General features: G+C 50.5%; 1 protein-coding gene across 1 annotated transcript; it reads left to right on the top strand.

Moving 5' to 3' along the window:
• Positions 1-2,927: 2,927 nt before the first annotated feature.
• LOC140681547 (uncharacterized) lies at positions 2,928-21,767 on the top strand. The gene is made up of 5 exons (XM_072921460.1): positions 2,928-2,936; positions 3,343-3,440; positions 3,502-3,868; positions 3,979-4,302; positions 20,703-21,767. The coding sequence occupies exons 1-5, from the start codon at positions 2,928-2,930 to the stop codon at positions 21,765-21,767; spliced, it is 1,863 nt and encodes a 620-aa protein (XP_072777561.1).
• Positions 21,768-22,115: the final 348 nt, after the last annotated feature.

Raw genomic sequence — 22,115 nt, 5'->3', positions numbered from 1 at the left:
CGGAGACCACAATGCACAGCCTAGACAACGGGGATGCGTAAGTTATAACATGACTGTCCTACAGCCAGATCACCCTAGCTGGGCCACGGGTAGAACATGGACAGTGGTCCTCAGAGGACCGAGAAGGTGGGTGAATGTGAGAATTATCAGGCTCCAGCCGCCAACACCTCGACCAGTGGGACCCAACAAAATTATCAAGAATGTGCTGAGAGGGAAAAACACAACCCACCCCAAAACCCTGACCCCAAAAGCCACTGACACCCCGACCAGCCTTGCAGATACCCCCCAGATAGGCCACACGGCTGAGTCAGACCCAAACCCAATCTTTCGTATGCTAGAAGCTACCTTCCTAACCCTAAACGAAACCAAACCAAACCTAACTAACTCCTGTTGGCTTTGCTATGATATCAAACCCCCTTTTTATGAAGGCATTGCTTTGGACACCCCCTTCAGTTACTCCACAGCTAGCGCCCCCCACCAGTGCAGATGGGACACTCCCCGCAGAGGAATCACCCTGACTCAAATCACAGGACAGGGCAGATGTTTTGGGAATGCAACCTTAGCAAAGCAGAAAGGCAACTTCTGCACTAAAGTTGTCAAACCCAACAGAAAAACTAACAAGTGGGTGATCCCATCTGCGTCTGGGATGTGGGTTTGCCAAAGGTCCGGAGTGAGTCCTTGTGTGTTCCTTGCCAAATTCAATGACTCTACCGATTTCTGTGTTCAAGTTCTGATTGTCCCCAGGGTCTTGTACCACTTGGACGAAGAGATATACCATCTTCTCGAAGAACCTAACAGACTCCACAAAAGGGAAATCATCACAGGTATAACTATCGCGATGCTGCTCGGCTTGGGAGCAGCTGGCACCGCCACGGGTGTCTCAGCCATCGCAACCCAACAGCACGGACTCTCTCAGCTGCAAATGACCATCGACGAGGACCTGCAGAGGATCTAGAAATCCATCTCCTACCTAGAGAAATCAGTCTCTTCGCTTTCAGAAGTAGTTTTACAAAATAGGCGAGGTCTGGACCTTTTGTTCATGCAGCAGGGAGGACTGTGTGCAGCCTTGAAGGAGGAATGCTGCTTTTATGCAGATCATACAGGAGTCGTTAAAGACTCCATGGCAGAACTCCGAGACAGACTGGCTCAGAGAAAGAGAGACAGGGAAACCCAACAGAGCTGGTTTGAATCCTGGTTCAATCAATCACCTTGGCTCACCACTTTAATTTCCGCCCTGGTAGGTCCACTGGCAATACTGCTTTTAGCTATTACCATAGGACCATGCCTGCTGAACAAACTAGTCTCGTTTGTTCAGACCCGTCTGGAAAGGGCAAACATTCTGTTCATAGGCCACCAACAAATGCTGTGAACCAAAAAACTGCAAACACAGTCAGTAGCTAAAGCCTTCAACACCTGCCTTGAAAAGTCTACCCAGATCTACCAAACCACCCTTTCCTTAACAAGTTACAAGTTTGTACCTCACTCCAGTGCCTATATCTACGACTACCTCATTTTGTATGTGATAAGGAGGGGGGAGATGTAGTAGATAAGGGACAGGCGAAGCGGAAGACCACGGGATGTGACGGAAAGATAGACCCCTCCCCCTCTCTCTTCCCCACGTTATCTATTAACCCCAGAAGCCCCAGGAGCATGTAGCCACACCTGCCCTGGTAAATTTCCACTCCTTACTAATCCCTGAGACCCCCCAACCCCCCTCTGACGTAGCAAAGACCCCTAAAACTATTTAAACCCACGAGATAGGATAATAAAGGCTTTTCGACCGTCTGCCATATTGGTGTCTGCGTGTGTTGATTAGCCCGAGTGGCTTGGGCGAGACCAGGCCGCCGTGCTGCCACCTGAACCAGGTCCCTGGTTGTCCTTTGTAAAGGCAACACAAAGGCCAAATGGACTGTTCCATTTCACCCCCCCGAATGTATGGTTCACCCCACACCTGTAACCCTCCCCTGAACCATCAAGTCTCTGTGACCCCATTGACCCAGGTCCTGTTCCAGCCCACCTTGAACCCCCCTGATAAAGGGTTTCCGAGGGGCCAGACGCCCTCTTGGATCTTCCCTTCTCCTCCTGGAACTTCCTCCGGGAGTCCCCGCTCCCCTCTTTGTCTCTCCCCTCCCCCATCACCTCAGGCCCAGCCATGTGCTGCGTCTGGCAGCTCGAGGCAGGACCTCTCTCCATCCTGTATAAACCTCATACCCCAAGAGCAACCAACAGAGATCTCTTGCATATATTCACCCAAATCCATCCGTGGGACCCCATCTCACGTCTTAACAAGTGGGGGTAGCAGAGAGCAGGGCCAGAACCAGTGCACCAGCCGGTTTGGTGTGCAGGTGAGAAAGGGCTTTGACTGCTGCACTCTCCTTGCTTGCCTTGTGTCACGATCCACTTGTAGCGGGGTGTGGTGATGGTTCGTTAGCTGATCCCAAAGTGCAAAAGACAAACAGCAGGGGACTATCAGTTTAATCACAACAAATGCACCTTTATTAGGGGCCAAAACAATAAATGCCATAGTGGGATCAGAAAAGAAATAGGAAGGATACAGAGGGAGAGAGAGGAGAGGGGGATGGGAATAGCTGCCAACACAGGTCAGATCCTCACTGGTCTGGACCATGGGGATCCGTCTTGTTGTGCTGGGGAGAGTCTGCAAAGCCCTGCCCAGCCCAGGGGTCCAGTTATAGTCCACAGAGGGAAAAGGGGGGAACATGCAGAACAATGAGAGTCTACTGAAATTGCTGTGGGGGTAACAGGTGAATCTACTGAAAACCATCTGGGCAGGATGAACACAATGAAGAATAAGTCCACTGAAGTTACTGGAGCAGAACAGATCATGTCATTCTCCCCCCCACTCTCTGTGGTCGGGGTCTCAGCCTCAGTCCTTGGGGAGAGGGTTCTTGATCTCTGTCACGGTGGTAATGAGGCAGGTGAGGGGTCTGCAGTGAGAGACCACCAGGGTCACCCCAACAGTTCATTCAGCTTAAGGGTGGAGAGTGGAGTAGGCACTGCAGCAGCCGCCCTGTGCTGGCTCCATGCCGGGTCTTTGCCAAGTCCTGGCCAAATTCTTGCCAAGTCCTTGCCAAGTCCTTGCCAGGCCTCCTTGGGAACAGCTGCCGTGATGGTGCAGTGGCTGCACCTGCACTGTTGCCTTCTCCAAGCCGGAACTGCAGCAGGGGGGTTTTTCTTCTCGTTGCAATCAGCAGACAAATGGGTGAGGGTCTTCAGACAGCCTCTTACAGGAGGGGACAAAGGGGACCCCGGGAGGGCATAGGGGCCACTGCAGGAGGCCACAAGTTCCACGAGGTCCCTGACACCTCCCCATCTCCTTCCCAGTTGCTGGAGCAGCAGGCCACTGTGGTGACCATCCTGGGCAAGCTGGTGGCCACCATGGCCAGTCTGGACAGGGACATGATGCTGGCTGTGTCCCCAAGGTACCTCACCCGGCCCTGGAGAGTTTCATCTATCTCCTCCGTGACACACTGGCCCAGTCAGTGTCACCTGGTGGTGCTGCGATGTCACCTCCCTGGGCTGGGCCCTGGCCACCCATGAGAGCACCCCGGGGGTCACCTGGGACCTGGTGACAAGCGCGGCCAGCGACTGGTGGGGGCCGGTGGCCGCGCTGGTGCACAGCTGGTTCCTGCTGGTGGAGGAGGCCACCGAGCTCTGGGACGCCTGCAGGGACATGGCCACTGGCCAGGCCACCGCTGTGGCCGTAAGGAAGGCCATCAGAGAGGCCGCAGAAGGGGACACGGGAGAGGCCATAATAAAGGCCATGGGAGAGGCCATGGGATGGGCAATGGGCGAGGACAAGGGAGAGGACATTAAAGAGGAGATTGCAGAGGACACGGGAGAGGCCGAGGTGGCTCCAGCCAGCTGGTTGCCATGATGTGGCAGCAGGCAGAGGTGACCCTGGGGCTGCTGGGGGACTTGGTGGCCGCGTGTGACGAGGCCACTGTGTTCCCCTGGGAGCTGCTGCGCCGGCTCGGGGACGTCGAGGCCACCCTGAAGGGGACAAAGGAGGTGTCTCCCGATGTCCCCAGGGACTTGGTGGCCAAGGTGGCCAAGGCTGAATGGCTGTGGGAGGCCAGCTACTGCCTGGCCACACGTCACCTGCTGGGGTCATTTGGGGACATCGACACCCTCATCTGGAGCTCCTGTTGTGACCCTGTTGCCCCCTGTGGCTGTGTGGTGGCTGAGAAGTGCCAAAGAGCCATGAAGGACATCCCCGAGGCTGCTTCAGGACAGTGGTGTCACTGCTGTGATGTCATCGGGGTGGTGACATCATCAGGGACAGTGACACTTGGAATGTGTTTATAGCCAAAGCTTTTTTATCTCTCATTAAACTTTTAGAAACCTCAAAGAGTGAACTTTGTTTTTTACGCCTGGCTGGGATTTGGCATGGGGCAAGGGGTCCCTGGGCAGCTTCTGCTGAGCACTGACCCCACACCTGGAGGCACCAGGACCCCTTTCAGTGCTCCCAACCCCTCCTCGAGCATTGCCACCTCATTTTTGCATCCGGGATTTGGGATTTGAGACCATTTAGGATTGGATTTGGGTATCCAGCAGGATTTGTATGTCAACTGTTTCCTTTAATCCCCTGGCGTCTTGGAGTCTAAGCAAGGCCTGAAGAAATTAGCTTCTTCTGATAAGAAGCCATAAATTCCTCTCCTTTGGAAGACTGAGGTGTTCCTCGAAGCGAGTATCTCATTCCTAAAAAGAAAACTCCCCCCACGTACATAGTCTCTATTTTAATATTATGTTGTAACCTAAAACTACGCTTAACACAATATGTAAGAGAATTAATACAGCATAACTTTCTAACATGACACACATAATATTCATTGTAACACTTGCGAAAAGCCAATCATAAATATGCATTTGTCACAATCCCTCCTCTTATTCTTTATAAATAATTTGGCTTGAGCAATATTTCTTATCCTCTTGCATTCTTTGGACTCTGTTGGTAATCAAATAAAACATGGGATTAAACAAAGAAGAAATATCAAAACACTTGTAACATATAAAAGGAAGAATCCTAATTTCTTCCACCATCCCATTTTCAATACATTACCCTACCTGTTAGTTTTTAACATTATTTTCCCTTTGGTTTTTTTTGGACTGATACCAGGGTCATAATTTTTTTCTGATATCCTTTGTTTTTTCCAGGATGACGCCCTCATTGCCATCTATTTTCAACAATCTGTACACCCCATTCTTTAGCCAATAAATAGCGCAAAGCCAGCCTATTTTAATCCACTGCAGTTATAGTTTGGCTTTGCTGACTCAGTATTAATTCCAGTGCCTGAGCAGCTTTGTTTGTTATCTCCTCTATAACTGCTTGGAGTCCTATAATGCGATGCAGTATATAATTTGGGGTTAATACAGAGCTAGACTGCTATGCTTGTTTTACCTTTTTTTTTTTTTTTTTTTTTACTAATTGCCTTTTTACTGAATCTTGGACTATATTTCTAAGATCAAATGTAAAACAAATCCATCTCTCTCCTTTTGGACATTCCATGCCCCAAGTATTACTACTTTTTCCTAAGTTCCTTGTAATCCAATATTTTCCCCATGTTGCCTGCAGGTACTCAGTTTGGGTGGGTCTGTGGCTGTTGACATGGGTGTGTGTAACAAAAAGGAACTTTGGTTCCTTTCCGTGTAATACTTTCTGTAGCATTTGGGACACGATCTTGCTGGTATCTCAGAAGGGAAAAGACAACAAATGAGAGACAGAAATAGGAATGACAGAGGTCTGGCATGGCTTATACCCTCACCTCCCCTGCCTGTGGGGTTGCTTCCCACAGCAGGTACGTGTGATCCTCTCGGTGGTGAGTACAGTGCTCAGTCCAGGCTTGCCCTCTGTTTCCCTTGTCACTCCTTTTTACTCATTTTTTTAGGCAAGTCCTTTTCGACACTCCTTAACTGTGGTTTCCCACCGTTCCTCAGGTATCTCTCACTCAACAGGCACTAATAATTCCCATCCACAAAACAAAGTTATTACTTCAGTTGTTTTGGGTTCTATCTGTATAGGGGATTGATTCAGTACTGATACCTCTTGCAACAAGAACATAGATTTTGTGAGCTACAATGCCAATTATTCCCATAATTTGAACATTCACTTGTAACCCAGCTAGCGTGTCCAGTATTGGGATGAATCAAATAAAGTATACAGTACAGTACTGATGGCAATTTCCCTTCTTCCCTGTACAAGCCACAGGCTGAGGCCAGGCTATAAGAACTCTTTGACTGAAACACTCCCGACCCTCCTGTTTGAAGTGGCAGTGTTCCTCTGCCAAGGAGGTGTCGGAGGCGTCTCAGGGTTTATTCAGGCCGGGCTTAGAACCAGTGATGCAAGCTTTGCCTTATTTCTCAGTGAGGTGTTATTCTTTGTACCTGCCTTGGATCATTTGGGTCTTCCCAAACCATTACCACCCAGTCCTGGTTGGAAGTCAATTTGGTATCACCCGGTTTAGATGTGATAGTCCATTCCTCAAGTTTCTTCACAAGTCCTTTGGTTTTGCTGGCATGAATTCACTTTCCATGGTTTGGATTGCTGCTTTAATGGTACCTGGAAAGGATTTCTTAATAGCACAGTGTTAAAAGAAAAACAATACTGCATTAACTTTTACCATTAGTTTTCTTTAAAACTTTCTGGGTTTAACTAAACTCTTTTTCTACAGCCACTTCTTCTTCTTGTATCCAGCTGTGTTAATAGCTACAGAGGCAAATTCTTCTTCCTGTGAGCTATAATTAGTTAAATAAAAAAGACCAGGCCAATTTTAACATGAGATGTATCACATCTCTTGCCTTTTACTTTTTGGGTAACATTTAACTGTTTTAGTCTTACAGACTTTAAGTCTTCAGAACAAAAGCCTTCTCTTCTTAACAACAGCAATCAGAAAGAAAAAAGAAATCTTGCTTAAGACAATAAACCACTTTGTGAGAGTCACAATCTCAGCCTTGATCTTATCTCTACTGGTGGTCCTGTTCACAGCCTTGGGTTTAACTCTGTCCTTCCCCACTTCCCCCCCTCCTTGATGTCACTCTGCCTAGCAGGAATGGGGGAGAACTTACAGATAGCTGTGGCTGAGGGGACCTTGGGGGTGTATTTCGCTCTCCCCTTCGCTCTCTTTCTCTCTCTCTCCCTTTCTCTCTCTTTCTCTTTCTTTTTCTCTCTTCACATTTCAGCAGCCACATTCCAATATCAGTCCACTTTCTAACATTAATCCTACATCCTGGAGAGGTGAGTCTGCCAATCACCTCTCCCCCCTTTTTCAACTTCCTTACAAAGTAAATTACTTTTGTTATGCGTGTTCTGCTGGCCTGTAATTCACGGCACCCTCCACCAAGGCTGCCAGCCACTCACAGCTGACAGTGCAAAAATAAAGACTTGGTTTGCTATCACAATTTTTCCATTCACAAGCTTGAAAAGGTTGCAGGAACAAAGTAAACAACAACTTACTTCCAAAGTGACCCTGCCTGCACCAAAACAAATTTAAGGCAATGCTAGTTAGTGCAATGCAATTTGCAAGGAAGCCAAGGTTTGATTTGGGAAGGCCATCTGAGGACACAGAGCATGAGTTTTACAAATCTGTATTTTGAAGAGGGAATGGACAAAATATGAATAGAGTTGAGGGCAGGGGGAGGACAGCAAGTGAGGAATTTTTCTCTGCAATACTCTCCTTTTGACTGCCAGGAAACACTCTCTAAAGAGGTTCCTAAGGTACAAACAATAACTGGGTGGGAAGAGGCGCTCCTGAGTTCAAGCCTTAATGTCATAATAGGAAACTGCCCCTGAGCACGGCAGTGCTGGAGCACCCTGCCTGCAAACTCACCAGAGGCAAGCCACTGCTGCCACGCTGCAGGGCTGCCTGCAGCACAGAGGGAATCATGGCCAAGCCCTCCCTGCAGGCCTGGGTAATCCACACAGGGAGCCCAAAACTTCCTCACAGCTCTCTAACTCATTCAAGAAATAAACCTACAGCAAGCAGAGATCCCCCCACCATCTTTTTAATGTGTATGTGTCACACACTCACAGTGATGCTGAAAGTAAAAAAATTAACAGCTTACATTAGAATATACTGAAACCTTTTCTTCACCTCGCTTTGTAGGTTCCCTTTTCTATATGAAGCCACCTCCAAGTCTGGGGAAAAAATGAGCCCTATTTTTCAGAAGTCTCATGCATGAACAACTCTAGCTGCTGTTCCAGGTACACTGCAAGTAGTTAGCACTTCCAGAAAAAATAACAAACAAACAAACCAAAAAAACTAAGAAAGCAAAACACAGTTGGGTACATGAAAAAGGACTGGCAGGAAGAAAAAATGTTTCTCATTGACCTACCAAGCAGCTGGTGTTACCTTTAGTTTAACTTTACACACTGAGAACCACTTGAGTGAACAGCCTGCAACAACTCAAAATAAATTAATGGCAGGTTTTGCTATGTCACAGCTGTAAACTAGTTTCTCAGTCCTAGAGTACAGTAAGTTATGTATTTCAAGATAAAAATCACAATGCAAATCGGAAGAAATTTCATACTGCATGAGGTGTGCACACAATTGATTTACCTCCAAAAGTCAGTTTATGACTTTCCTCTACCAGGATTGCAGTAGCTGCTATAGCTTGAACACACACTGGCCAGCCTTGATTTACTGGATCCCACATCTTTGATAAATAAGCCACGGGTCTCTTTACTCCTCCCCACTCCTGAAACAAAACCCTATGAGCTACCCCCTTTTCTTCATTTCCGTACAGATGAAAGGGTTTTGCTAGTGAAGGTAAGCTTAAAGTTGATGTTTGGGCTAGTTTTAACTTCAGTTTTCTTAGTTTTTCGCCATCTTCTATGCTCCATTTTAGATCATCTCCTCTGTCAGTTTATTCACACAAAAATTTTACTGCCTGTGTGCATCCTTCAATCTACAATCTACAATATCCCAATAATCCGAGTATTTTTCTGATTTCCCCCTTTGAAGAGGGAGGGGGAAGGGATAGAATTCCTGTGATTCGGTCTGGGTTGAGCTTCTGACTACCCTTACTAATCAAGTGTCTAAGATATTTTACTTTTGCTTCTACAAATTGCAGCTTTCCTTTTGATACCCTTAATCCTTTTTCCCCAAGAAAATTCAAAAGCTTTATAGTAGCCTCTCTCACTTCAGCTTCAGCTTCCCCAGAAAGTAAAAGATCACCCACATATTGGATAATTTGTATTCTAGGAGGAGTGGGGAATGTTTGTAGTATTGTTTCTAAAGCTTGTCCAAATAAGTTTGGAGATTCAGTAAACCCCTGTGGTAGTTTTGTCCATTTTAATTGCTGTTTTCTCCCAGTTTGTGGATTCTCCCATTCAAAGGCCAAGATCTCTCACCTCTCCTGGGCCAAAGGGCAAGCCCAAAAGGAATCTTTAATGTTCACTATGCTCCTTCTATTACCACATTTTTAATGACAGGAACTGTGAAACTTTCTCCTTTTGCTCTTGTTACATTTGCAGTATCTTTGTTTACACTACAACCTTTCGAATACTTAACAGACAGGTTCTTTCTGCCCCTGTGTCTACCACAAACTCCAATTTTTCCTCTTGGGGACCCACTTTTAAAGTTATCACAGGCTCCAGATGGAACTTGTCCCCTAAAGAATAGAGCCTCTGACATCCCTATTCTTCCTCGGTGCCCATCTCTTTACAAATTCTCAGATCTGTTACGCTCTTAGGACAGTCTATTTTATAATGTGCTTTGCCCTGACAGTAAAAGCAGATGTTCCTGGAATGTTCCTGAAACTTTGATTGCATTGGGATTTTATTCTTTCCTGTTCCCCTGTCTCTACCACCATCATATCTAGGAGTAGTGCCTGTGGGGTTTTTATTGTTTTCTTGCAATTTTTTTCTCCCATGGTGACTGCCACAATCTTTACTTTTAGTTTGGCTGTGGCCACAGACTTTCTGAGCCTCCTTTAATAAATCATCTAATAATTTGTCATGCCGATCTTCAATTTTTTCCATTATCTGGCCAAGCACAAAGTTAATCCTTAACAAAGCTTTTCTCACATCAGTCTCAGGATCCACTCTGGAACTCTATCTCCTATTTCTCCCGAGTCTGTCCAACCACTCAGCCGGAGCCTCCCCCCTCCCCTGCTGTGCCCCAAAAGTCCCTCAGCACTTTGCCCTCGAGATGCTGCTCCCCCTATTTCCCCAACAATCAAATTACAATTCTCATTCATATGTTTTCTCCCCTCCTCATCATTTTGACCCCACTCAGGAGGTGCAGGTGGCATTTTGCCCTCCCCGGGGGGGGCCTGTGGATTTTCTTTACTCCAGGCTTTTATGCCTGCAATTCTGATCATTTCCCTTTCTTCCAGAGAAAATAGTATCTTTATTATCGACCGCATTTCTTCCCAAGTATAAATGTTTGAACCTAAAAATTGCCCTAATTGTTCAGCAGTGCTTGTGGGATCCTCCAAAATCCCTTTGATTGATTTCCCACTCCTTTTGTTTTTCTCTTTTTCCCTCTTGCTCCCCTCCCTTTTCTTTGCCTGTTTTCTTATTTTTTACGCGTTTTCTGTCCCGTTTTTCAAAATCTTATCTCCATGCCTCTGTTTCCCACTTTCTCTAATAACCTGAATACCACCTTCTTTCAACTACCCACGTAAAAAAATCCTTTTTCTCACAATATCATTTAATACAATACACCTCCCTCCAAGGAAATAAAGCTCAAAATAAACAATCTACATTACATATACTTCCATTCATCGATATTTACTCACTTTTATCTCTCACTCTCACACACATTCATACCCTCAAGCCTGTTTATTCATACTTCTCTACTTCACAATACTGTTACATATACTTTCATTCGCCGACACTCACTTTTATTTTTCACTCACTCTCACATCAGCACAATCCACCTCCCTCCAAGGAGATAAAGTAAAGCTCAGAATAAACAATCTACATTACATATCCTCCCATTCATCTACATTTACTCACTTTTATTTTTCACTCACTCTCACATACAACAACAAGATAACTTTTACTATGTCCATCATATGTCCATCACATCATAATGTCCATTGCTATGTCCATGCTGTACATCAGATCATAACCTCCATCTGTCGGTCACACACCAGGGGAACAGAGCGAGGCTGCCTAAATAGGGCAGGACCCGTCTTCCTCACCCTGACTCTCCCAAGGCCCCAGCAGAGAGGTGTTAGAAACCATCTTTTGCGACCATAATTGTGAAAAATGCCAATCACTTGGCTTTTAAAATTTTAATAATAATAACATGGTTATTAAAATAGTAATACAATTAGAGTAATAAAAATTTAGAGTTAGGACAATTACAAGACAATAAAAACCAAAGACTTAAGGATGTCCAGATGCTCTCGGGCACTTAAGCCACAACAAGCATACCTTGTGAACAAAGGAATCACCCCTAAAACTACACTATTGCATATTCATATATCCTTCATGGTTATGCATACATTCTATTTAAAACAAGAAACTCTGTCTGTTATATGCCAACTGTTTCCTTTAATCCCCATGGCGTCTTCGAGTCTGAGCAAGACCTGAAGAAATTAGCTTCTTCTGAGAAGAAAACCATAAATTCTTCCTCACTGGAAGATTTAGGTATTTTGTGAGGGTTATGTCAAAACGAGTAACCCATTCCTTAAAAGAAAACCCAAATATAAAGTTTTTATTTTAACTACTAAACCTTCATTTTAAATACAAAACTACATTTACAGTACTATTAAAATGTTAATACAGCACTACTATTCAAACTAACATATGTGCATTTTTCACCTTGGGCGTCTGGTGGAGTATCCCCGGAAAGTGCCCATCTCTGCCGGGAGACACGTTTTTTCAATTGTAAATTAGGTCTTTCTTTCTCTGTCATCTGTGGTTTCCAGTCTTTCCCGGCTGGGTCTTCAGGTCTTTTAAAACATTAAGAATCTTTTTCTACTAGCACAACTGACTTCATGTATGTTTTATATAAGCACGAATTATTCCATAACATATATTACAATGGGGCTGCACAGATCCCCCTGCAGCTCCGTGGGGATGCAGAGATCCCCCCCGTAAGTCCGTGGGGATGCAGAGATCCCCCTGCAGGTCCATGGGGATGCAGAGATCCCCCTGCAGCCCCTGGAGGAGCCAGGCTGGAGCTCGGGGATGCCTGAGAGGAGGCTGTGAGCCCGTGGGCAGAGGGGCCCCGCTGGAGCAGCCTGGCCTGGCAGGACCGAGCCCGTGGCACAGTGACCCACGCTGCAGCACTTGGAGGGGGCTGTGGCCCAGGGGATGGACTCGGCTCGGAGAAGTTCCTGGAGAAGTCTCGGCTGGGAGAGAGCGCAGGGTGCAGCAGGGAACGACTCCTGTCCCTGAGCAGAGGGAGAAGCCGCGGGGGATGAGCTGAGCATGGCCCCATTCCCTGTCTCCTGCCCTGCCGGGGGAGGAGGTGCAGCTGGGAGCAGGGAGGCGTGGGGAAAGCTGCATTTAAGGCTCTGCACTGACTTCTCCTTATCCTGCTCTGAGTCTTTGGAGTTTTCTGCCGGAAATCTCTCCCCTCCCCCGCTCACCCACAGGGCTTTGGGCAGGTTTCCCTTTTTTGGGGGAAATGAAAGCGAAGCACCGATGCACGAATGAGGGGCAGGAGAAGGGAGGCTCCCGGGCTTCCCGCAGAGCCGGAGGCACGGAAGGCGCAGGGCCGGGAAAGCCGTGGCGGGAGGTGCGGAGAAGTTTGTTTGTGTGGGCAGCTCAATCCCGCCTCGGGCCCGGGCCCGTCCCGGGGCTGTTGCTCATCTCCGGCTTTGCCCTCACGCAGCGCGGGGGGCCCTGAGAGCGCGGGGCGAGTCTGGGCCGTGCGCAGAGCCCGCCCCGAGCTCGCTGCCATTGGCCGCTGGTGCCATCAGTCGTGGTTGCGGCGCGCTGATTGGTGGGATCGGGGCGCAGCACGGCCCCGGCGGCGGGCTGAGGGCAGCCGTGGGCGGGCAGCGGCGCCATTGGCGCCGGGAGCGTCTGTGCGGGCCCGGGAGCGGCGGCAGCGGCCGGAGCGCGGTGAGGCGGCGTCGGCGGAGCTCGGAGGCGGCCCCGGCGCAGGTGGGAGCCGCGCTGGGTTCTGCGGGGGCTCGGGGCTGGCTGCGGGCGGAGGGGGCGGCAGGGGGCTGCGGCGGGTCGGTGGTGCCGTGTCCGGCCCGTGCTGGCCCCGGGCTGAGGGCGCGGCGGGAGCGGCTGCCCGCGGTCTCCTTCCCGCCGGGGCCTGGGCAGGAGCCGCTGCCGGAGCAGCGCTGGCTCGGCCCGGCTGCTGTGGGTAGGACCGAGGGGGCTGCCCCGCGGCCGGGAATGTGCGGGGAAATTCCCGTCGCCGGAGGTTTCTGTGGCCGGACGAGAGCGAGGAGTCCTGTAAAAGTGACTTTATTGCCGAGCACGGGGAGAGGCCGTGGGGCGTTTGCCGTGCGCTCTCTGCCATGGTTGTAGTCCGCAGCCTCCTTTTTATCCTCATTTTCCCGGCCGCATCTCCCTCTGCCTTTGCCCACGGGCTGAGGTCCTTGGAAGGTTCAGTCTTCCCGATGCGCCTGCTGCCTGTCCTCGTTAATATGCACCCTCCTTTTGTATAACAGTCGATATTCATGGCTTTGTTAAGCCTTTTTTCTCCTGGAAGTTCGGGAATTTTTCGGGACTTTGAGAAATTGTGTGGCTCAATTTGTGAAATTTATTGGAACTGATGATTTCCCCCGTTACTTCCTTATCTACAAGTGCCTGGCCCTATCACCAGGCAGATTCACTCCTTGACTCTGTTTTGTTCTTCCCGGGTCCTCTTTGGGTTTGGGATTATTCTCGGTGCCCTCATTCCCTGTCCTTTTGTGGCCGTTTGTGGATCAGGAGGCCTGGCTGCCACCTGCATCCCCTGGCTCAGCTGCTGGATGAGCTGCACTGCCAAGGTGTGGAGCATGGTAAAAAGATGAGAGTTGCTGCAGCACAGAAGAGGAGAAGCAGCATTCGTTTAACCCCTGGTGTGCCGGGGAGCCACGAAAGTGTGTCCCATTCCCATCCTTTCCATGTTTGGACCAATACATAAACTGCTCTCCTATTTCCTTTTTTATCGTTCTCAGCACTTTTCCTTTGTCGTCTCTTTGCCAACATCAGTTTGAGCCATTTAGTTTTCCACAAACTCCTGTTTTTTCTGCTCACCGATAATCTGATCCCATCCCGTGGTGAAATGTTGTGTTCCTCTTTCAGTGGATTGGTCAGCAGGAAGGTCAGGAGCTGGAGCTGTCTGGTTGGTTCTTATTCCGAGGACAGTTTTTAATCTAATGATGCCATTGAAATGATAAATGGGTTCTCTGTCTCCTGATATGAATTGGTTTGGGTTCCCAGGGGCTGGTCCATGGTGTTGTAGGATTTGTTCTGGTGGCCCTTCATCTTTTCCCCATTTCTGGGTGCTCCCTCAAGCTGGGGCTGCATGAATGACTGCATTTTTCTAAATACATCATCAAATACTTGAATTCCAACTAATTTCCCTGGACTTGTTCTAGCAAAAGCCCCAGTGCTCTGATACACCCTGTACAGCACAGACAGTGGCAGCAGATGTTGGAGTGGGCAGGGGGATGATCCCCCCCTTATTTTAGTGAAGTTTTCACAACTTTCTCCATTTGCTGTTTCCCTTTGCAGCCTCAGCCATTTCTGTTTCAGAGTCAGATCCTCACCATGGGCTCTGCCTTCAGCCGTGCAGATTCCATCTGTGCAAGCAGGCAGAGCTTGGGGTGAGGGGCAGAGGGAATCAGCCAATTCCTGCCCCAGGCAAGAAGAGCCAGGTACATTGTCCCCACTCTGCCTCAACAGTGTTAATTTGCATTTCTAAAGCTCCTCTCCTGGGTGCCTGGAATGCAGCTTCTCTTCCAGAGCAGCCTTCAGCAGCCTCAAATGTGCCCCCCTACAACCTGCTGCTTTTTTTTCCCCCTTCAAATCCTCTGTTTAATGTTTATGATTTAAAAGGGCACCTTTAAATCTCTTCTAGTTTTGCAAAATGCAGCCCAAAGGTGAATGTCAAAATACCCTGACCAAAATTTTGGCATCGTTAAAAGCGAAACAAAAACACACAAAAAAGTTCCAAGGCCATTAATTTTTTTCTCGTTTTTCTCAGAGTAAAAACCCATTCTCACATCCCTGACCAAACCTAACCAGCGATATAGAGGTAGGATTATTTTAAAAAATATTCTCATGCTATATACTTTGCACTGAAGCTGCAGGAAAAAGAAAAACTCCACCAATATGTTTAGTGTTAGAGTAAAGGCATTTCTTGATTCTGGCCAGGATGTGCAACAGAAATCATTCCATCCCCACATAGCCCGGGTGTGCAGAGAAAATCGTTCCATGACACGTGGGTTTTACTCGATTTTTCCCTAACTTAATACGGTCTAAAGCGATCTAAATGCATTGGTTTAATGTTCTGTAGTTTCAAGTTGTGCAGATTTCTTTGCTTCTGCTGTTAATGAGGTGGGAAGTGCTGGATTTCCTTCTCAGCCTTTTGCAGACCAGGTGTCTGCAGCCCTGGCAGTGTCTGGGGTAGGTGTTGGTTGCTGTTTGCTGCTGGGGTTGATGTTTTGCTGCTGGGCGTTATCTTTGTGGGTATCTTTTGGGCCATTCCCAGTGTGTTGAGGTGTTAAACTCATCTCCATTGAGTGGTGTTACATCGCTTAACAAAACCTTTAACATTTCTTTCCCCAGGGCCAAGGCAAAGCAAGCCTGAGTAGAGAAATGAAAGGTTAACAATGTTAAAGTCTATGAGCTGGTGTATTTTCCATCAATGCCATGGCAGGCAGGGCAGTGTGTGAGTGTAAGTGAGAGCCAGAGTGGAATTGTCCCGTGCTCTTGCCCAGCAGCTGTGGCAGGGCAGGCCCAGAGAGCGCTGAAGCTGCAGCAGTGGCAGCAAGGGCTGTCCCCGGTGGCTGGAGCTGCCAAAGGAGGGTGGCCAGGCCGAGGATTTCAGCAGAGGATGTGTGGGCAGGCCCAGGGCCTTGTCCCGCTGTGGAGCCCTGGCTGCTGCTGCGCTGCCTTCAGTGCAGGCTCAGTGGGGGCCTCCCATCCTCCTGCTGCAGGAGGGAAGTGCAAATCTCCGGGGCTGCAGAGACCTGGAGCCGAGGCTGAGGGGTCCCCCGTGCTCAGCTGTGCTGGCGGCTGTTTCTGGCCTCGGGGCCACTTGGCACGGGCCACGCCACTTGGCCACCAGTGGTGCTGCTCTGCACTCCTTAGGCAAGAGCCGATGTCCTGCTGGGATGTTGGCAACAGCAAAGTGCCAAGGCAGGCTCTGTGCCAGCCCAGCTTCCTGGGGGAGAGATTGCACCAGAGACAGGATTCTGGCCACAGACTGCTTTAAATGTGCATCCCTTATCTCCACCCTGCACTAGGTGGAGAATTCCCAGGGTAAGGAATTCGCAAGATTAATTGCCGGGGAGGGAATTCAAAATATGCCCTGGGTCTGGCTCTTCTTGCCCAAGCCAATGGCAAAAGCCGTACCCATGGCATCTTGGTTTCTATCCCCAGCTTCCAAAGGTGTTTCTTTCTTTCCCCATTCATTCTTTGAACCCAGCCTGAGCTCTGGGGGTGCCAGGGGTTCTGGAGGTCCCATTTTATTCCTACAGCTGCCATAACCCCCTGGAGGATCTTTCCTGTAAAATGAGTTCTGCTGTCTGAGTCTGTTGCTTCCACAATCCCTTTTATATGGATTACTTCTTTCAGTGGCTGCTGAGCAATCAGAATTGCTTTTGCCCCCCTGTTAGGTGAGATGGTGTCACCAGAAGATATTGAAGCCTTCCTGCTCAGGGCATGTCAGTTCCAGGCTCTTACAAGCACACACAGCTGTGCCGGTTGAGCTGACCATGGGGGTAACCTGGGCTTTGTCTGATTCCCTTTCCTCAATAACAGCGTGTCTTGGAACTCTTTTCCCTTCTGCTGCCCTTGAAGAGCCATCCACAAAGACATTTTCTGCCTCAGGCCAGGCAATGTCTCCTGAATCTCCCCCAGGCTGGGTCTGGAGCTGTGTCACTTGAATGCAGTGCTGGGTTTCTTCCCAGCCCCTCTGGGGGCTGTTCAAACAGGAGGCTGGGTTAAACCCTTCCCCTGTCCTCAGTTCTGAATCCTCCTGTGCCACTGAACAAGTTTCACACTGTAATAACCGAGCACTGCTCATCCATTGCGAGGCTCTTTTGGTTATCAAAGCTTGAACTTGATGGCAGACTGGAACAGTTGGAGATCCTGTTGCCATCAGGTTTTGGGCCTCGGTTCCTGTTGAAGCTGTGGCTGCACAATTCTGCAGACAATGAGGCCACTCTGGCCACTGGGTGAAACGCTTTGGCCCAAGAATTCCTTTGGCATGGCCCTGTTGAACATTCCCCTACAATTCCAATTTCTTTTCTGAGTCTGGAAAAGCCACAGCTGCGGCATCATTATTTTTGGTTGTTCATTTTCCCAGGTTTTCCTCTCTTTCTCCTGTCCATACCACAGCATGGAGGCTGTCTGGGGTTAAAAAGTCCAGACATTTGACACAAAGGTACAGCAGCAATAGCCTCTGTATCACCTTTTACAATATTACAATGCCACCACCAAATTCCTTCCTAGATAATAACAGTCACAGTAGGAAGAAAAAGAAATTAGTTTATTTCAAACCTATCCTCCACAGCTCCTAATAGTGATTGAACAAATGACACCAGCTCAGCTTTCCCTTTTATTCCCTTTACAATTTTCCCCCCTTAGGTGTAAGATTCAGAGACGATGGAGAGGCCCCTGTGTCCATCAGGAGAGGCCTCCTCTGGATGCAGACCCAGTCTGGATGTTCTCCAGGGCTGCAGTGTGGTGGGTCCCCGGTGGGATGGGAGCTCAGAGAGCCCTGACAATCCATGTGCATGCGGGGATGGACTCGCTCCTCCTGAGGGTGCTGCTGTCTGTGCTTGCAGTGTCCTTGTGGGCTGCAGCTGGAGCCCTGACTCCTTCCCAGGGGCTGTTTGGGTGGGCTCTGCCCTAGCCAGGAGGGCAATGCCTCTGCCAGGTGCTTGTGGCCGACGCCGTCCCCTGGGTGCTGGGGCCCCCCTGGGCCCTGGGGTTGGTCCCTCAGGGGCTGTGGGAACTCTGCCATGGCCTTTGCCTTCAGCTTGGCCTTTTGCTCATCCCTCCTTGCCTTCAGCTGCTGTGCCTTTGTGCCCAAGTGCTGCAGGGCCTTCTTGTGCCACTCCTGCAGCCCCGGTCACTGCCTGTGGGTGCTCATCCTCTGAGAGCTGCTGAGCTTTCTGCAAAATCTTTCCTTTCTGCAGGGAACCAAACCGAATCCTTAACAGAAAATCCTGATCCTTCCATGTGCACTCTGCATTTCGCAGATGTTGCTTTGTTTTGCTCCGTGTGCTCAGGGTCCCCTGCACAGCCCGTGTGGCAGAGCCGGTGCCTGTCCTGCTGCAGTGTCCAAAGGCGGCCCCCCTGGCGGGCAGGGCCGGCAGCTCCCCGGAGCCGGGCAGCGGCCGGGGCGTCCCGCAGCCTCCTGGGGGCCGGGGGCCACTGCCGGCCCTGCCTGGGGCTGGTGGGGTCAGGCAGCGCCCGGCGCTGAGCCCCGGCTGCCCCACAGCCCCGGCCCGGCCCCGCAGCTCCCCACAGGCCCCCAGCCCTGCTCCCGGTCCCGCACCTCTGCGCCCGCTGCTGCCGCTGCCCACCACAGAGAAACCCCTGACATCCTGACCTCCTGCTTTTCCTCTCCTGGGAACTGGGACTTCAAAGTATCAGCTGGCAAATTGTCAGGATAAGACCCTGCTGAAAAACATCCCAGTCCTCTGTATTTTTCTGTTCCTCCTCTTTTCCATCATCCTTTTTCTTACCACATAGATTCCTCCTGCTCCTTCTTGCCTGAACCATATTGCTTAACAGTCCTCTTCACTCAATCTTTTCCCAGCACACCAACACCATCCATCCCCTGCTGTCCAAATCCCTTCTCCCCTTATTGCCCCCCCGGGTGTCCATGTCCTTTATTACCTCTGGGGGAATGTGCAAACTACCTTAACATTCTCCCAAGGAACCCTTCAGAGACATTTTGGGGTCATCATCCCTTTGTCCAGGAGCCCTCCCTGGCTTTCCCTTTTCTCCCCTCCATGGATGCCCTGCCATGTTCACTCCCCGAAGGTCCCAGGGAACTCACTGATGAGATTTTCAGTGCTCTCTCCCTGCTGACTCTTCACAGACCCCCCTGATGTGTCACTCGTCTGTCTCCTGGTCACTCCCGGGTCCCCAGTCAATCCCTCGTGCTGCCGCCGCCAGCCAAGGGAGCCGATCACCCAAAGTGGGTGAGGCACCTTCAGCTGCACTCCCTGCCCCAGGGTGTGCGGAAAAATTGACATCACCAGAGGTTTCTGTCCACAAAGCAGACAGAGGAGTCCTGTAAATGGAATTTCATTCTTAAAATGGGAGAGGCCATGGGACATTCCCCATGGGATGTCTCCAACTGTTGGAGGACACAGCCTCCTTTTAATCCTAATTCTCCTGGCCACATCTCCCTCTGCTTTCCCCACTGGCTGAAGTACTTGACAGCTACAGACTTCCCAATCCACCTTCTACATACCCAACTTAATATGCTCCCCACTTTTTTATAGCAAATGATATTCATGGCTCTGTTAAGGCTTTGTTGTTCTTCTGCAAGTTCATGAACTGAGCAGGGTGTTGGCTGAGCAGCAGTCTGTGTCATCAATTAATAACATTTTCTGAAACCAAGGCTTCTCCTGTCACTCCCTTGTTTACAGCTCCCTTGCCCTCTGAGCCTTCCCCCTCGGCCCCATCGCCCCCGTGAGGGGAATTTGGGGAGGTGGGAGTGGGGCAGCGCCAAGGCCGGGCCCCCCCGCGCTGTCCTGGCGGGAGCGGCTGCAGTGGGGACCGAGTGCGGGCGGGAGCGGCCGAGAGCCCAGCACTGCCCCAGCCCGACCTGCCCCAGCTCCATCCCTGCCCCTCGGCTGGGATGCTGTGGGTCTGGGGGGAAGAGGGAGCCGGCAGTGGGTGCTGGGCCTGGGGGCAGGAGGAGAAGGGAAGGAGAAGCAGGCTTGAGGAACAGAATGGTCAAACGATGCAGGTGGCAGGAGAGGGTGGGATTGTGCAGGAGAAGGAGGAATAGCAGGAGGAAGAGGAGTGTGAGGAAGAGGAGAGACACAGAAGGAGGAGGAGGAGCAGAAAGAGGAAGCAGCAGAAGGTTCCACCCCTCCCTGTATAAGCAGCCTCCCCCCAGCCCCAGGAGCATTTCTCCCCCCACATGCAGCAGGTGACTGTGGAGGGGGATCCAGGATTTTCCCAGGGTGAATCTTGGTGTTTCTTAGATTTCTTGGGCTAAATGTTGGTGTTTTGGTTTTATGTGGCAGCTGAATCTTTATGTTTTGGAGGAGGTTTTTGCTGACTTGTGATGTTTGGGGAGTTGTTGATCTGTATCTTAAAGTTTGTGGGATTTTGGGGCTTAATCTTGGTGTTTTGGAGGTTCTTACAGACACAAGATTCTCAATGACTTCTTGAGATGAACTTGGGCAAGGAGGAACCTCCAGTCCAAGGTGCTCTCCTCTTGTTTTTTTCCCCAAACCAGGATTTTTCATTCCCTGGGTGTGCCTGGATGGCGGAGGAGGAAAAGCCCCGGAGATCCTGCAGGAGGAGGAGCTGCAAACCCAGCCCAGGGAGCTGCGGGGAGGAAAGAGCCCCCCTGAGCCAGGAAGGCGGGCGGAGATCCAGCCGGAGCTCGGAGCTGGTGGAGAAGTCTCATGGCAGGGAGAAGCCCCACAAGTGCTTGGAATGTGGGAAGGGTTTCAGTCGGAGCGACCACCTGATTCAGCACCAGAGGATCCACACTGGGGAGAGGCCCTACGAGTGTGGGAAGTGTGGGAAGAGTTTTCGGACCAGCTCCGATCTCCTCGTACATGAGCGGATTCACACAGAGGAGAGGCCCTTCCGCTGCCCCGACTGTGGGAAGGGCTTCAAGCAAAACTCCTATCTCACCAGGCACCGGCGCATCCACAGCGGGGAGAGGCCCTACGAGTGTGGGAAGTGTGGGAAGGGTTTCAGAGACAAGTCTGGCCTGATCGAGCACCAGGTGATCCACACTGGGGAACGGCCCTATGAGTGCTTGGAATGTGGGAAGAGCTTTGGGCGGAGCTCATACCTGAGAACACACCAGCGCATCCACACTGGGGAGAGGCCCTACGAGTGTCCCCAGTGTAGGAAGAGGTTTCGGACCAGCTCTGATCTCCTCCTACATGAGCGGAGTCACACAGAGGAGAGGCCCTTCCGCTGCCCCGACTGCGGGAAGGGCTTCAACCGCAACTCCCACCTCACCGAGCACCGGCGCATCCACACCGGGGAGAGGCCCTACGAGTGTGGGAAGTGTGGGAAGGGTTTCAGACACATGTCTGGCCTGATCGAGCACCAGGTGATCCACACTGGGGAACGGCCCTATGAGTGTGGGGAGTGTGGGAAGAGCTTTGGGTGGAGCTCACACCTGAGAACACACCAGCGCATCCACACCGGGGAGAGGCCCTATGAGTGTCCCCAGTGTGGGAAGAGGTTTCAGACCAGCTCCAGTGTCCTCGTACATGAGCGGATTCACACAGAGGAGAGGCCCTTCCGCTGCCCCGACTGCGGGAAGGGCTTCAACCGCAACTCCAGCCTCACTGTGCACCGTCGCATCCACACTGGGGAGAGGCCCTATGAGTGTGGGAAGTGTGGGAAGAGCTTCTCACAGAGCTCAGCCTTGACCCAGCACCAGCAGAGGCACCACTAAGGGAAGCCCTGTGAGTGCCCTGTAAGAGGCCGTCTGAAGACCCTCACTCATTTGCCTGCCGATTGCCACGAGAAGGATCTCCCTTCCCCCACTGCAGTTCCGGCTTGGAGAAGGCAACAGTGCAGGTGCAGCCGCTGTACCGTTACGTTCCGTTCCGAACGAGGCCCGGCAAGAACTTGGCAAGAAGTTGGCAAGGACTTGGCGAAGACCCAGCGTGGACCCAGCACAGAGCGGCCCTCTGCAATTCCTGCTTCACTCTCCACCTTTAAGCTAAATGAACTGTTGGGGTGACTCTGGTGGTCTCTCACTGAAGACCCCTCATCTGCCTCGTTACCACCATGACAGACG

The sequence above is a fragment of the Taeniopygia guttata genome, chromosome 37, assembly GCF_048771995.1.
Source record: "Taeniopygia guttata chromosome 37, bTaeGut7.mat, whole genome shotgun sequence".
Classification (NCBI taxonomy): domain Eukaryota; kingdom Metazoa; phylum Chordata; class Aves; order Passeriformes; family Estrildidae; genus Taeniopygia; species Taeniopygia guttata.
Note: the sequence above shows the minus strand (reverse complement) of the source record. Positions and strands in the feature narration are given on the sequence as shown.

What these genes read in the sequence shown, in the direction of transcription:
- LOC140681547 (XM_072921460.1), top strand. An exon ending in ATGCTGGCTGTGTCCCCAAG is followed by an intron (nt 3,441 to 3,501) that starts GTACCTCACCCG and finishes TGGCCCAGTCAG; the next exon opens with TGTCACCTGGTGGTGCTGCG. An exon ending in AGGACACGGGAGAGGCCGAG is followed by an intron (nt 3,869 to 3,978) that starts GTGGCTCCAGCC and finishes TTCCCCTGGGAG; the next exon opens with CTGCTGCGCCGGCTCGGGGA.